The sequence below is a fragment of the Asterias amurensis genome, chromosome 3 (genome assembly GCF_032118995.1).
Source record: "Asterias amurensis chromosome 3, ASM3211899v1".
Taxonomy (NCBI): Eukaryota; Metazoa; Echinodermata; class Asteroidea; order Forcipulatida; family Asteriidae; genus Asterias; species Asterias amurensis.
In genome coordinates, this window is record NC_092650.1 from 20,090,444 (window position 1) to 20,107,291 (window position 16,848).

Consider the following 16,848-nt stretch of genomic DNA (forward strand, 5'->3'; position numbering starts at 1 on the left):
TCCTGTTCACGAGATCCGGATATCGATAGATCGCGAGTTTGCGAGATAGGTAGGGAGTTTAGAGGTCACCACTGTGGTGTGGTCCAGGTGAATGTTTTGCCAATTTTAACTATTGTTTGTTTCTTTCATGCACATTTTAATTCATAAAAGCATTGCTCTCCCCCGTACAGCTATGTTGGGATAACTTTCCGCACCTCGCCACCACTTTTCACAATTTTTTTCAAAAAGGGATATCTCATACCACATAGAGTAAGGACCTCATACTATCATACATAGAGGTTAATTGGATACTATATTATTTCATATTGAATGAAAAAGTGGTGGCGCCATACGGAAACTTTTCCAGGAATAAGTCTAGTCTTGAATGACTCTGGGCCGGTTGTTGCAAAAGTATAAACAATCGATGTCATCACTGTATGGCCCCACTGTATGATGGATAGAATGTGTGCACAGCCGGCCAGTCACGACACCAAACTGTGAAATTAACAACTTACAGAAATTTGTGTAACTCTTTGTAGAATACAGATCCTTGGAGCTGTGTTCTACTAGGGCCTACTACTATTAAACTCAGGCACTTTTTATTTATTCATCTGATTCTGACGCATCGTATCGATTTTTAATTCAGTTGATTGATTGCCTGAGTAGTACAGTCAGTATGATTAGGAGGCTATATTATTATTGTCTCCACGTGGACACGTTAGCAGAACGAACCTCATTCAGGGTAGGAGTAGACTCTTTGACTGGTGTTACTTCACGGAGGCAACATAGGCGATTGCCTCCGTGCCCCCAGGTCATTGCCTTGGTACCCTTGAAAGTTGCAATGCTCCAGTTGTACAATTTACAATTTCCCCAGGGCCCCAGGGTGCCCTTTACTAAGGAGAAAATGCATTTTTGCCCTTGCCCTTTCAAAACCGAAGCGTACAGGCCTGACTTTACTCAGTAGAAATTTGTGTATGACAGAGCCTTACCTATGGTTTCTTTTACTAATTTCCAGTGATTTCTAGCAAGCTGTGAGTGAATTTAAAATTTCCCCAGGGTGCCCTTTACCAAGGAGAAAATGCCGTGGTGCCCTTGCCCTTTCAAAAACGAAGCATACACAGTAGACTTTACTCAGTAGAAATTTGTGTATGACAGAGCCTTACCTATGGTTTCTTTTACTTTCCAGTGATTTCTAGCAAGCTCAGTGACCATTGATGGGAACCATGTCTAACGGGAAGCGTGATGTCATTGTCATTGGAGGGGGAATCAGCGGTGAGGCCGGAAACTAGATACAGCGTTCTCTCTTAACATGGCCTACATTGTAGTGTGACACTGGATTTAAGCTCTGGTTACTTCTAGAAACTATAAGGTTCCCCTGTGAGCGTTATAGTTTCTAGAAGTAAGCTCTGGTGGTGTTACTGATAAAGCAGAGTGTGGGTTTGAGTCCTGGTCGTGACACTAAAAGCAATACACTTGTTGGGGAGGTAGTGTTTTTGACCAGCCAGGGTTCTGTTGGATGATACCCAAGCCTATCTTTATGGACTGTAAAGGGGTATACCCTGTTTCAGCCTGAGGAGTAGTTGGCAGGCTCCTGAAAAACACAGTTAATTTGTAGCCCACACTTTGAAGTGGCCTTCTGGCCTTGTGTTTCTGCCATGGCTACTTGTATTTATAAACAAAAATCCTAAAAAACAGTGGTCCTCTGGCCAATTGCCAGTTAAAACACCTGAGGAGCAGTCAACATCCACTCCATGTGATCTGGCTGGCAAGTTCAGTGTTGAAAAGCATTTCTATTTTCTTGAAATATAGATTAGTGAAAAATCTTGGAGACTAGTTTGTTTTGTTTTTGTTTTTAAATTCGCCTGAAAGAAGGCTAAATCCACATACAATGTAGTGCTCTGGCAGGATTAGAACAGGGGTCCTAGAGGTGGGAGGCAAGTAAAGATACCACTAAGCCAACCCAACCGCAGCCTCCTGTAGCTTTGGACTCTCACTAGACTAAAAGTTTGTAGAGCTCTCTCTCTCTATTTGCTGAGTTTTTAGGAGGGGTTTGGAATTGTGTGTTGACCCCTTGCACGGAGTGCAATTTACAAGTGCCTATATTCCTGTCCGCCAATTTGTGATTTAAAATTTGCTCTTGGAACTGACTCTTAAACTGGTGGAAATGCTGGATACGCATTTGTGTAGTAAACTTCAGGTTATGCAAGGGGCCATTGCGTTTGTACATTTTTCGAAGGATCTTAGGAAAACACTAAACTGTAGGAATGGTTTTGGGGTCAACTGGTCAAGTGCTGAACTTACTGGCCAAGTGCTAAAAATATTGGACTCTAGCTGGTTGTCCAGTCGGTGTTTCAAGCCGTGTACATTTTTGGTGAAACTTGCAATGGGACAGTCATGAGTTTTCTCAAGTTGGATTAAGTCCTACTGTTAGGACAGTTCATCCAAGACGGACCATGAAATCAAACAATTCTTTAGAGGCACAGGACACCTTTGGTAATTATCAAAGACCAGTATCCTCACTTGGTGTATCCCAACGTTTGCATACAACAACAAACCTGTGAAAATTTGACTCAATTGGTCTTTGAAGTTGCAAAAGAATAATGAAGGAAAAAACATCCTTGTCGCACAAGTTGTGTGCTTGTCTAAAAAAGGTCTGAAGTCTTCTAAAATTTGAGTGAGAAATTACTTCTTTCTCATTGACAATGTTATTGTAGAAGGAGCCGTTTCTCACAATGTGTTATACTATCAACAGCTCCCCATTGCTCAGTACCCAGTTAGTTTTTATGCTTACTGTATGCTTACTGTATTGCCAACAGTGCCAATAGTGTCCAGCGCCTTGAGATTGAGTTCTAATATTTCTAATTAATGGAGGCTCCAGGTCATATAATGTTTTCAATATTTCCATTCAAAAAGGTCTCTCTGCTGCCAAACTACTCCAGGAGCAAGGCCAAAATGTTCTGGTGTTGGAGGCCAGGGACAGAGTGGGAGGTCGGACGTACACCTTGAGGGTAAGCTTCCCTCTGCCTTAAACAAGTTTTTCAAAGATAAGTCCTATAAATGAAATCTGAATATTGAGCCTTTTCTTTGTTACCGATTCAAGCTGGGGTGTTTCTGTTCAGCAAAGTGTGGGTTTAAATCACGATTTGACACTTGTGTCGCTGAGGGAGACACTTTTTTAAAATTGCTTCTCACAACCCATGGCTAAACGGGTTCCTGTGAGGGCAGAGATGGTTCTTGTGATTGATTTAGCGTACTTATTTGGCAGGGAGCTGAGATGGTAGGAAAGAGTTATTGTGGACCAGTGACCAGCTGCGCTTTGATATGCCCCTAGGGATGTGATTTAAAAGTGCTTTATAAGAACCTAGTTTTGTTGTTATTATTATGACTAAATTGCTCTGTAGGACCCAGCCTTCGAGTATCTGGATGTTGGTGGCACGTACATCGGACCCACTCAAAACAGGATCATTCGTCTGGCCAAGGAATATGGAATCCAGAACCAAATAGTGAACGAGGTGGAAAGAACGATCGAATTCAGGAACGTAAGTCGTTTGTTTTTGAAAACCCAGAGTGGGTGTCCTGGTGGAGCTGTCAAGGGGGTTGGCCTCAAGTTCTGTAATTTGCAGAATGTGGGTTCAAATCCTGGCCTAGGCTCAATGTCATGGCTCTTCTTGCCGCCGAATTCTGCGCGCCGAACTCTGCGCTTATGATCACCATTCCCCGCTTACTTGCAAGCGTCGAATTAATGCGCACGCCTTGTAGGCGTAGATGGCCTAGTAACATGGAGTACGCACGCGCAGACACCAAAATTCGCCGCAAACCCCTGAAAAAGGCTTGCCGTAAGCGCAGATTTCCCTGCTTCCAGAAGCCCCGATTCTGTGCTTACGGTAAGCAGTGCCATGAAATTACACCCCTGGTCAGTCTCGATAATTGTGTCCTTAAACATGCCCTCCCAGCAGTACAAAGGGCTACTAATGAGAGCTGGGGAGTATTTTGTGACGGACTGGCATCCTGTCCAGGGGAAAAAGAAACACTCTCAGTCGGTTAAAGGCAGTGGACACTATAGGTAATTTCCCAAAATAATTATTTCCATAAAAACTTACTTGTTAATGATCAATGGAGAGTTGTTGATAGTATAAAACATTGTGAGAAACAGCTCCCTCTGAAGTATGTAGTTTTTGAGGTAATTTTCAAGAATTTGATTTTGAGACCTCAGAATTAGATTTTGAGGTCTCGAAACTAAGCATCTGAAAGCACACAACTTCGTGTGACAAGAGTAACTCGCAACTTCGACGACCAATTGAGTTCAAACTTTCACAGGTTTGTTATTTTGTGCATATGTTGAGATACACCAAGTGAGAAGACTGGTTACCACTAGTGTCAAGTGTCTTTAATGCCTAATAAAAACCTGATGTGCGTATGTGCTATGTTGAGGAGAGAACCAGACCATGCAGATGAACAACGAGCATCGAAGATGGTTCCATGTTCATGTGTGGTTGCGGATGTGTTCAATGGTTGGTACACCAAACACTTCGGGATCGGATAGAAGAAATTTTCCATTTTATTGTAACTTGAAAACCATAGTTGAGAACTGCACGGCAGCCAAAGGAAGAAAACAGCACGGCAACGGACATGAGGAGGTGAATTTTTCCAGGTGTCTGCGGCAAATAAGATGGTCGGGCCGTGCGTGGTCGCTGTGAATTTTTAGGTCTGGATGTAACGGGTACTCGAATCAAAATAAACATCGGATCCCGAAAGAAAATTACCCAAATAACCATAGTCCTATTAAATATACACTGGGAGGATGGCTCGGGATAGACTTGACCTTTTTACTTTTATTTGCAGGGGAAGTCACATCCATTTAGGGGAGCTGTGCCAGCGTTTACCAGTTTCCTTGCTATGCTGGATACCAACTATGCCTTAAGGCTCCTTGACTCCTATGGAAAGACGGTAAGCATCTTTCCTTAATTTTTAACACGCGGCGGCTGATGCCATGCTTACCATGTTGGTGGTCAATAGGCTTACGTGTAAACGACGCGTCACCTAAATACGTGCACTTCACTGAATAACACTTGTTGAAATTGACCTCCAAAATGGCGCATCCAAGATTATTCTGATGATGGCGTCAGGTGAAATGGGTCAATATGGGATTTGAGGCATTCTCCTTTCAACCAATTAGAGCGTTGACTGACTCTCCACTGAAACCCTCTGAACCCCTATAAATAGGCCAATTTCTCCTCAGTCTCCTGACGATGACTAATGCAAGCTATTCCAAATGTTGAGACCAATTAAGAACTCACTCCATGGTAGTGCATTAAAAAACGATCCTATAAGCTAAACTAGTAGTCCTAGCAAACTTTCTACCCTCCGCCCAGGTAGTAGTTTCAAAGCAGGACAGTTAGAACTGAGAAGTTTTCCGAAAAATGTGAAAAATCTACACCGCAGTAGCAAGATAGTTCTATACAAGAACAAACTCTACCCGGCAAGTAGGTATACACATGGTGTTACCACAAACCAAATATATAATAAAGGGACTGTAACCGATTGGTAAATGGAACCAACTGTTTGTAAGCATAGCTGTGGTGTGTCTTTGTCAAGTGGTCTAGTTCACCAGACCCAAGCTCAGGGGTGCGTTCCATCTCCCGCAAACATTGCAACATTTGCACATTTGTCGACAATTTGCAGTGGAACTGTGAAGCCAGTGGTGCGTCGCCACTGTTGGCAGATGTTGGCAACCTGTACGGACATTCTTCGGAGGTGTTAGCGAGTTGGTTTTCAAAATGACAGACAAGCATACAATATTATTTTTTTTATCACAAACACAATTAAAGTGTATTCAGGGTTGTACTGCCTGTATTATAGATTCCAGCCGCAGCACCTTGGGACGCGCCAAGGGCGGTAGAGTGGGACAGCATGACCGTCAAATCATGGGTGGACGCAAACTGCTGGTGCGAGTTCAGCAAGGATTCCATTGATCTTATCGTGAGGGCGGCCTTCGCCACCGAGTCCTGCGATCTGTCTTTCTTGTTCTTCCTCTGGTACATCAAGGTTGGTGGAGGTAGGCAACATTTACTGCAGGGGCTGTACACAATTCTCTACATTTGTTGGGCGGGAGTGGGCTTTGAGAACAGCCTGATATTAGGAAAAATACTAAAAAAACTACATGCCTGTTAAAGACACTGGACACTATTGGTAATTGTCAAACACTATTCTTCTCACTTGCTGTATCTCAACAAATGCATAAAATAACCTGTGAAAATTTGAGCTCAAATGGTCGTTGAAGTTGTGAGATTTAAATGAAAGAAATAAACACCCTTGTCACACGTAGTTGGATGCTCTCAGATGCTTGATTTCGAGACCTTAAATTCTAAATCTTAGGTCTCGAAATCAAATTTGTGAAAAATTACTTTTATCTTGAAAACTACTTGTTTCAGAGGGAGCTGTTTCTCACAATGTTTTATACAATCGACCTCCCCCCAATACTTGTTACCAAGTAAGGTTTTATGCTAATAAATATTTTGAGTAATTACCAATTGTATCCACTGCCTTTAATATGTTAGTATTAATATTATCTAGTTGGACAATAAATTTCTTGGTTTATTGATTTTTTACAGGTGTACTTCGATTCATGTCTACCACAGACGGTGGTCAGGTTAGTTACACCTTGTACTATTTCAAAGGAAATTCTTTCTCAAATTTTTTATAATTTTCAACAGCAGCAGTGCTGTTAACCAAGTATGTTGTTATTGTCTTTTTATTTTGGGGATACTTATCAATTTGATGCTACACTTAAGTGAAAAGACAAAACTTTGTATTCCTTATACTACCTCCTTCATGGACAATGACTTAATGTTTCTGTTAATGATTAGGAAAGAAAATTTGTTGGCGGTTCGATGCAAGTGAGTGAGCGTATTGCAGAGCAACTTGGTGAAGGTAAGCTGTTGCACGTACCATGGCCCAATTTCAGCTGCTTAAGTAGAAAATATTGCTTGCCAATTCTCCTGCTTTGCAGAAATGAGCAGGATACCAGTCACTAGTTTGACTGGTTTCTCTGTGTGAAATGCTGCAACCCTTTTTTCGAAAACAGCATTAGATTTGGTTTATTATGTGAGCCAGGATAATTAAAGAAATCAAATTTTGATCAATTCTTTTTAATTTGACATCCAAGTCCGTATTGTTAGGAAGCAATTGTGTCACAATATTTGTGATCACCTATTCCGCAGATGGTGTCTTCCTAAACCATGTGGTAGCAAGTGTGGAACAAACCAACGATGGCGTTAAAGTAACAACTAGAGATGGTGGAGTATTTGAGGTAAGTTCTAGACTATTTTAATAAGTGTGTGACTTGACTAATCTTTTCTCAGCAGTTCTTTATACATACAAACATACAACTAAATATTTATAAAGCGCCTTTACATCAAGATTAAAGTGCTGAAAAGAGCAAAACCAATGGAACTATAAATACAGCAAATTTTAATTCACGTGCCACTTTAAGCTTTGCACACGCGCTGATGAATTTTTGATTAGTTATTACATTGTTGCAGATTTTTTTTTAAAGTCGCTGATTAAAAAAGTAGCTTTTTGCCCTGCTTTTATCTAAAAAGGGAGGAATGTACATGTAGTAGTGTAGTCGCTTTCAGTTGTGTGCCACTTGAAGCTTTGCGCAGGCGCTGTTGAGTTGTTGTTTTCAGTTATAAGAGTTGAATTGTGAGTAAGAGTTCCCTCCAGCCATGGAGCAAAGAAGTTGACTTTAAATGTTATATACAACAATACTTGCGTGAGTCATTTTAGGGATTAGGAAATAAAACTTGTATAACATAGCAAAATGCTACACAGTATATCAGGTGCTACTCAAATTTCACCATTTGCTGTACTCAATATCGGCATTCAGTGTGCACAAATAATTCAGTCTGCTGGACAAAGGTTTCCCCTGTAATCCAGTCCCAACCAGCATTGCAACCATCGGAAAAATGGCATTTATTTATTTTTGTAAGTGCTGTGATTTAGTTTTCTAAGTAGAGCGTATTTTAAGTGCCGTTTATTATTATTATTATTATTATTATTATTTATAAATGCTTGTATTGTTATTATTTTTTTCTGTGTTGTCTTTACAGGCAACCTACTTGATAAGCGCAATGCCGATGGCACTTCTTGGACGGATCGTTTTTCAACCCCCCCTTCCTTGTTTAAAGAGTCAGGTAATGTTCAATATCTCATTACAAATATTTGGGAAAATCCACCTTCTAACAAACCCCCGAATTATTACTTTATTGTTATATATTTCTGGAAACCAACGATGCCCCATAAGTGAACTTAAAGGCAGTGGACGCTATTGGTAATAAATTACTCAAAATAATTATCATCATAAAACCTTTCTTGATTACGAGTAATGGGGAGAGGTTGGTAGTATAAAACATTGTGAGAAACAGCTCCCTCTGAAGTGACGTAGTTTTCGAGAACGAAGTAACTTTCCACAAACTGAATTCGAGACCTCTTAGAATTTGAGGTCTCGAAATCAAGCATCAGAAAGCACACAACTTCATATGACAAGGGTGTTTTTTCTTTCATTATTATCTCACAACTTCGACGACCGATTCAGCTGAAATTTTCAAAGGTTTGTTATTTTTTGCATATATAAGTGAGAAGACTGGTCTTTCACCTATTGTGTCCACTGTCTTTAATCGTCCACTATTGTGTGCACTGTCTTTAATCACTGTAGCTTGCAAGCCTATGACAACCTGTGAACAAGGGTGCTTGCTATGTGTTCCTAGCTATGTTTTCCCCTTCATATATTCAAACGTTGTTTTCAGTTTTATTACCACAAATTGTGTTTCTTTGATTTTGATTTGTGTATGTTCACAGCTGATTCAGCGAATGCCAATGGGCTCCGTTATCAAGACCTGTGTGTTTTACAAGACAAATTTCTGGAGGAATTTAGGTAAATATTAAACTTATTGTTGTTAGACTGTCTAATACAGTGTACATTATTAGCCATTCGAATAGATGATTCGACTTTAGACAGACATTTACAAAAGAAACCAGTAGGTTATAGGTAAACTAATACCTGCCCAATTACAGTATTTCTTGTAAAACACACAAATGTAGCATAGTGCCCAACTTTGAGAAAGCCTGTACATTATTGCCAAGAAGTAAGTGTCTTTTTTGTATCTACTCTTATTTACTAGTGATAAGAAAGGGGAACATGGCAAAATGTATATTACAGTAAGGACAGTGGACACTATTGGTAATTTGGTCCAATTTCTTAGTTAACAGTTTGTCATCATTTCTCTGTCGTTTGTTATTCTTTTTGTAAAGGCAGTGGACACTATTGGTAATTACTCAAAATAATTATTAGCAAAAACCTTACTTGATAACGAGTAATGGTGAGCTGTTGATAGTATAAAACATTGTGAGAAAAAGCTCCCTTCGAGGTAACGTAGTTTTTCGAGAAAGAAGTAATTTTCCACGAATTTGATTTCGAAACTTCAGAATGAGATTTTGAGGTCTCGAAATCAAGCATCTGAAAGCACACACTTCGTGTGACAAGGGTATTTTTTCTTTCATAGTTATCTCGCAACTTCTGACGACTAACTGAGCTCACAGTTTTGTTATTTTATGCATACGTTGAGATACACCAAGTGAGAAGACTGGTCTTTGACAATTACCAATAGTGTCCATCACTGTCTTTAAATAATAGTTTCCTGCTTTGTTTTTTGTATTTGGATTTCTAGATTTCAATGGAATAGTTCTTGGCACTGAGGGTCCCGTAAGTGGTTCATTTGAGGAAGTAAAACCCGATGGTTCTCATCCAGCCATCATGGGGTACGTTTTATTCATGGTCAATTATCTCTCAAACGGGCTGTTTGACACATTCAAACTGTTGGGGTGTCTGTTTGATTGATTGTTTGTTTGTTTGTACAGATGATCTTCCCATTAAGGATATCTGGCAAACTCTCATAAGGGTATCAACGCCAAGCCGGTGTCGGATGCAATTGTATCCGCCATGCAAAACTGTCCGCTCTGGACACTTGTGCATATGCAATCGTGTCCGGGGCTATGCAAAAAACCGTCCGGTGGACAGGTAGGCCTACCTGACATCCCACAGTCTACTGACATCCCACAGTCGCCCTACACCTGTACACAGGGCACTATCACATAATGGGCAACTCACACAATAGACTTTTATCATGCTGCCTCCATCTTGGTCATCTACCTCGCATCGGATAACAATAATGAATGCTAATAATCATTTTGCAAATAGGAACCAGGTTATTTTGTTCTTCAAAATGGCTGCACCATGACAAATTTTTTGTGTAATTTATAATCATAGACGTTAAACCAATGTTTGTATGGGCCGGCTTTTGCCAGCTTGGTGTTTATATTCCTTTGTGAGGGTTTGCCGAGTTCCCTTGATGGGACAAATGAGCAGTTTCCAGAACTGAGAAGTCTCCTGAAAATCTACTCCGCGGTAGTAGAATATATAGCGAGACAGTTCTCTAAAGAACAAAAATCTACCTGGCAAGTAGACACACACACGGTGTTACCGCAAACCAAATTTATATTGACATTCAATTGATAAATACTTAGTACAGATATGTTGTTTCTTTAAAATGTATTGTTGGCTTTAAAATATATTGTTTTAAAACATTTCCCTCGATTGTTATCACTAATTAATGAGTATCTTTACTTTTGTAGGTTTGTCAACGGTGCAATGGCAAGAAAATACTGTTTACAAACAAGAGAAGAAAGGTATGATATGATTTATAACTCCACTCCAGCAGATACTTGTAAAATAGGCCTGAAATTTCATACTGGTCTTACTAGTAATAATAGTTGTGTGTATTTATTATGTGCTTGTTCAAGCCAAGAAGGTCCTTTATAGAGCAGGGCTAAAAAATTTGGGGAAAATCCACAAGACCCAGGGGCAGATTTCACAAAGTTAGTCCTAACTTAGGACTAGTCCTAGGCAATGCTAAGAGATAGGACAAGTCCTAAGTTAGGATGAGTTACTGGTCCTAACTTAGGACCAGTCCTATCTCTTTTCATTGCCTAGGACTAGTCTAGGACCAGTCTTATCTCGAGTTAGGACCAGTTACTCGTGCTAACTTAGGACTAACCATGCAATTTGTATATCACCTAGGACTAGTCCTAAGTTAGGATTAGTCCTAATTCTTTGTGAAATCGACCCTAGGTGTGGATTTCACAAAGGTAGTCCTAACTTAGGACTAGTCCTAGGCAATGCTAAGAGATAGGACTGGTCCTAAGTTAGGACCAGTAACTCATCCTAACTTAGGACTGGTCCTATCTCTTAGCATTGCCTAGGACTAGTCTTAAGTTAGGACTACCTTTGTGAAATCCACCCCAGGACTTGTAGCTCAAAATCTTTTGACCAGATTTTATTAACAAGACCAGAATCAAACGAAAACAGACTAGAATCAAAAGGAAACAAAATCTTGTCATCTCAACTGTTTTATTCGAACAAACAAGAGCAGATTGATCTTAACTGTTTCATGGGTGATACTCAGTAAGATCAAGAGATTTTTGTGAGACCCAAACTCAACATTTGAGTTTGAAGTGGACCTGCTACCTTTCCAAAATTGGTGCACTGGGTGTAGGCATGCTAGGGCCATACATTCTTTTGAGACAAAATGTTTATCTGGAAAAAAAATTACCCCTGTCTTGAGTTTACATTATAACTGTATCTGATCATTTGTTTGAACCCAGGAAGCAAGCCATCTGCGAGTACTATGCAAAAGCATTTGGATCTGAGGAAGCATTGCATGTAAGTACCTCTATTACTAAAGGAATAAAAGAGCAGGCGAGAAGGTCTTAAATGGCCGTTTAAAACCGTCAGGGTTGTTGCTGCGTGGTAAAGGATTGAGCCGAAGGTGAGGTCCTTTATCATTCGGCACAATCTTAAAGACACTGGACACTATTGGTAATTGTCAAAGACTAGTCTTCACAGTTGATGTATCTCAACAGATGCAAATAATAACAAACCTGTGGAAATTTGAGCTCAATCGGTCGTCGAAGTTGCGAGATATTAATGAAAGAAAAAACACCCTTGTCACACGAAGTTGTGTGCTTTCAGATGCTTGATTTCGTGACCTCAAATTCTAAATCTGAGGTCTCAAAATAAAATTTGTGGAAAACTACGTCACTTCAGAGGGAGCTGTTTCTCAGTGTTTTATACTATCAACCTCTCCCCATTACTCGTTATCAAGAAAGGTTTTATGCTAATAATTGTTTTGAGTAGTTACCAATAGTGTCCACTGCCTTTAAGAGCTTTTTTAAATTGGCAGTTTAAGTCTGTTTCACCACTCTCCCATTCATAGATACCTTTCGGTTTAAAACAACCAAAAACCTTAAATATTTAAGGTCAGTTGATCATCCTATTTGTACAGTGTTTTCTTTTTCTGTTTGCAGCCTATTAACTACGTAGAACAGAACTGGATGGAAGAGGAGTTCTCTGGAGGCTGCTACATGTCTTCCATGGCACCCGGTGTATTCACCCAGTTCGGCAGGTAAGGGCCGATGGGCGTCATCAGGAATAAATAGTATGGAGCTCTTTAATAATTGTCTTTGGTCGTTTGTAATTTTCTTAAGCATTTTTAATATTTTTTTTCTTTCCTTAATTGTTTTTTCCTTAAATTGGTCTGTATCTGCTGAATATTTTTAACCTCTGTGAGCGCTTTTGGACCCTTTGGGGTTAAGGGCGCTATATTAAAGCCGTATTGGCCTATACCTGTTATTATTGGAACCGTTTGATCGTTTTAGTCCTGTATAAGTGTACATATATGTATACAATAAAACCAACCTGTGAAAATTTCATTTCAAAAGGTGGTCGCACTTCTCTGATTAAATTTGTTTAAGGCATAATAACTTTTTCATAACCACATTACTTCAAAGCGAAAAGTTTCTCAAAAACCTTTATACTGTCGAAATTGAAAGCTGCTGTATACATGTAGGCTTCTAACTAAACAGTTGTATGGCCATTAATGATCAGATTGTGTATTCCTGTTCGGGACTGAACTTTCTGCGTGGACATAACCGCTCCGGATTTTCATCAACTATCTCAAAAACGGGACCATGTTAGGATTATTGTGTACTTCTACATTTATATAGGAGTAAAACAATTGACAGTTTCAAAAACAAAAGGTACAGCCACCTCTTGTTAAAACAAGATTGCTGGAACTCGCAGAATTACCTTTGTATAACAGGAATGTGTTATCAGAGGAATGCAAAACAAAGAAATACAAAGAAAACATTAGATTCAAGACTTCAGAATGCAAGAACCTCGACTTCTCACTGCTCTTTATATCGAGAGCTGACTGTATACTTTTCCTTAAAGATCTGTTTCATTGTTCATCTTTCAGAGTACTCCGTGAGCCTTTTGGGAATGTGTACTTTGCTGGGACAGAGACGGCCGACTGTTGGGCTGGTTATATGGAAGGAGGGGTGCAAGCTGGAGAGAGGGCTGCCAGAGAGGTATGTTAAAGGAACATTACAGAATTAGTTTTTGCTAACAAAGCAGTTACCGGCAGTTTACATGTAAGCACTTTATGTAATCCACCCTATACACAAACTGACAAACCTGTAGAAATTTGATATAAATCGGCCATCTGGGTCTAGAAAAAATAGTTATAACCAGTTTACACATTTTACATGACATCGTGAAAAATAAAACAGAACCCCAAACAGGAAATGTGTTTTTTATTTATTTCTTATCAAATACGACTTTTCAGACAAAATAGTTTCAAGGGATGTTTTCAAAGCATCATTAGATCGTGTAAGTTCATTGTAAATCTGTGATCTTAGACATTTTTTTGGAAAAATTAGTTTGCTAATTCTGTAATGTTTCTTGAAGCTCACTTGGAATTCATGCCTAACACTGGCAAGTTGGCTTCTTGCCTTGCCTTCCACCTCTATGACCCTGGTTCAAATTGCGCCAGGGCCTTACCTAGGAGTGGGGGTTTTCCTTGGAATAATTCTATAAAAACTATAAAATGTCCATTGAAGACACTGTACCAAAGGTAACAATTGTATATAGGCTTCAACCACTGGTAGTTTCTGGATGATTCAGAAGACAAGTATAAATCAACAAATTATTTATCAATAATTTATTTTTAGGTACTCCACCGTAAGGGACTTATTTCAAAAGACGAAGTATGGCAAGAGGAACCAGAATCATTGGTAAATACCTTAAACAATGATATCATTCTAAGTATTGTTTGTTTCTTGACATTATAGACCCCCTGCAATATGTGCAGCCTACTCACATGTGCCTATCCTGGGTATCAAAATCGTATACAAACATGCACAAAAGGGAATTGACACCCAAAATTACGCGTATTGTTTGGAGGCGCATTATATACTGTGTAAGAAATCAATAGCTCTCCCTTTATAATAACAAATTCTTATGTAGCGCATTTCACAATAACCGTATCAATGCGCTTTACATTAGTGCCCTGGTCATAGGGCCAATAACATCCCTGTAATGTTTCTCAGCTCCCTGGGGAGAATACAGCCCAGAGGTGCCTGTAAGTAAGGTGCTTGTGGCTTTTTCATACACAAAATCAACCTCTACCCTTGCAGGTACCCATTTATACCCTTTGGTAAAAACCTGGGTGCAAAACGCGAAATGCTACAGGTACGCCAAACGCTGAGGTCTGAGGTCTGAGGTCTCGAAATCAAATTTGTGGCTAGAAAACTACGTTACTTGAGAGGGAGCTGTTTCTCTCAATGTTCTATACTGTTCTATACCTCTCCCCATTACTCGTAATCAAGAAAGGTTTTTTGGTAATGATTCTTTTTAGTAATTACCAATAGTGTTCACTGCCTTTAAGGCCACATGTCAACAATTAGAGCATATTGATCGAAGCATCCAGTTCTTCTCAGGAACAACACTACTCAAAAGAGATTCACACATCGTGCTACCACAAACCTCACCTGATTATACCCCCCCCATGCAATATTTCAAAATCTACAGATAAATAGTACTTATCTCCTGAATCCTGTGAAAAAAAGGAGAAAAAACACTTTGTTTTTTACCTTTAAACCACATGCTGTTTTTTGCTATCACGTTCTCAATGTAGGAAATTCCCGCAAAGCCATTTTATGAAAGTCCTTTGGAGAAAATGTTGCCGTCAGTTCCAGGTTTTTTCAAGTTGGTTGCCAGGATGACAACGCTGACAGCCATTGGTGTTGTGGCTTACGTTTACCGTGACAAAATTCAGGAAGTTTTCAAGCAGTGATGAAAGAGTCTTCAAGAAGTCTTGCAGTTACAGGGTTGTGGGTTCGAATCCTACCAAGCTAACAGCTGATGACTATAGAATAAGAATGGTTTGTCTAGTTGCCGATTTACAGTTTCTTGATTTGTGTTTATAATTATGGACAATAAACCAATGTTTGTACAGATTTAGGGTTTTTATATACCCTTGTGGGAGTTGGTCAAGTTTTCTTGACGGAAGGATCATTTTACAAGCAGGCAAATGAACAAAATTGAAAATGATTGCTTTCAACAAATGTACTGACTCTTGAAAATCACGTAGAAATTTGGTTGGGAAATCCTGTTTTTATCAAGGCAAACATTTCATGCTCAGCACATTTTTGTGCTTAGCAGCTTTATGAAATGGGACCCTGGTCATGTTTCCTGTATCCAATAACAGCAATGAGTATATATATTTTGGTTTTAACTTTTGGGACAAAAATTGTAGGTTTGAGTTTATGAAATATTGATTATTCTTTTTAATTTAAATTTTAATTGTAAATAACTTGATTATGGCGCTTATGAAACAATCTTGATTATGAAACAATCTTAATTATGACAATCCCAGACATAGATTTGGCTTGTGATTTGTCTTATATTTTTACTAGAAACCATTAAAGCATAGAATAAGAATGAGCTGAGTCGACGAACACTCATTTTACTTGATCGCATCTCATTAATTGTATGAATTATATGGGGGTTGATAGAGTGTCTAATCTTTTCAATAATTAAAGCAAATATTTTATTCTCAAATTGTAATGTGTAGTTTTTTAAGAAATTACAAAATTAGAGAGGTATTTTTTTGTCAAATTTTAAGCAAAACATAATGTATGCCAAAACCAAAGAAAATTCCAAGTGTATTCCCCCACATTCAAAGCTAATGGACAGCTTAACGTGACAGCAGTATTATTACAATTTCATTGTTCAATTTTGTTTATGAGGTAATCTTCAACTATATTTTCGGGTATGATTTTGATAATACATGTATTGTTATGTTGTATCAAAACTTGATTGCTTATTGATTTTCATAACTTGGTAAAACTTTAGGTTCCAATGGGTTTTCCGCTGGAAACATTATTTAAAAGAAGATCATTCGCTCTCCATTTTCTGTCGCCAAAACAATTGAAACTTTACCTTCCATTTTAGCCAGTTTAATTATTTTCAGCGGGGAGTTGCTGGTGTAGCTACTTTTTCAGGACATTGTAGGCCAGTTATTATTATTTAAATGAAGGTTCATATTGCACTGGATATAAATCAAATTGAATCCATTGTGGTTTTTGGACAGGTTTGAGTTTATTTTTCATTAAAAAAAAATGGTAATCATTATAAATGAAGCGCTTATGCTTGATTTTTAAATTTGATTTAGAAACACTATTTTAAGATGCATTGTGCGCATTAAGTATTTGATCTGTTCAGATTTATATATTTGGCTAAATTGAATAACTGTATTTTTAGATACTAGTTTTAATCAATAAAAACATACATATAAACCCTAATATGTATACAGTTGTTTTTACTGCATAGCAATGATACAATAGCAAACATATACCATGGGGGTGAGAGCATGGTGAGAGTTACTACCTCCATGCAAAATACACTAAATT

General features: G+C 38.8%; 1 protein-coding gene across 2 annotated transcripts; it reads left to right on the forward strand.

The window, feature by feature from the left end:
- The first annotated feature begins 13 nt into the window (after positions 1-13).
- LOC139934381 (amine oxidase [flavin-containing] B-like) lies at positions 14-16,543 on the forward strand. 2 transcript variants are annotated; one of them, XM_071928590.1, is made up of 18 exons: positions 14-87; positions 1,166-1,251; positions 2,893-2,987; positions 3,381-3,518; positions 4,822-4,926; positions 5,839-6,034; positions 6,591-6,628; positions 6,846-6,909; positions 7,200-7,288; positions 8,091-8,174; positions 8,839-8,914; positions 9,708-9,798; positions 10,672-10,725; positions 11,701-11,758; positions 12,403-12,500; positions 13,353-13,464; positions 14,107-14,169; positions 15,072-16,543. In XM_071928590.1, exons 2-18 carry the CDS (start codon positions 1,194-1,196, stop codon positions 15,228-15,230), a joined length of 1,578 nt encoding a protein of 525 aa, XP_071784691.1. In that variant the 5' UTR covers positions 14-87; positions 1,166-1,193; the 3' UTR covers positions 15,231-16,543. The 2 variants fall into 2 exon arrangements, with proteins under 2 accessions (XP_071784691.1, XP_071784692.1); XM_071928591.1 differs by lacking the exon at positions 14-87 and adding an exon at positions 999-1,010 and having other exon boundaries at positions 1,184-1,251.
- The last annotated feature ends 305 nt before the right edge of the window (positions 16,544-16,848 follow it).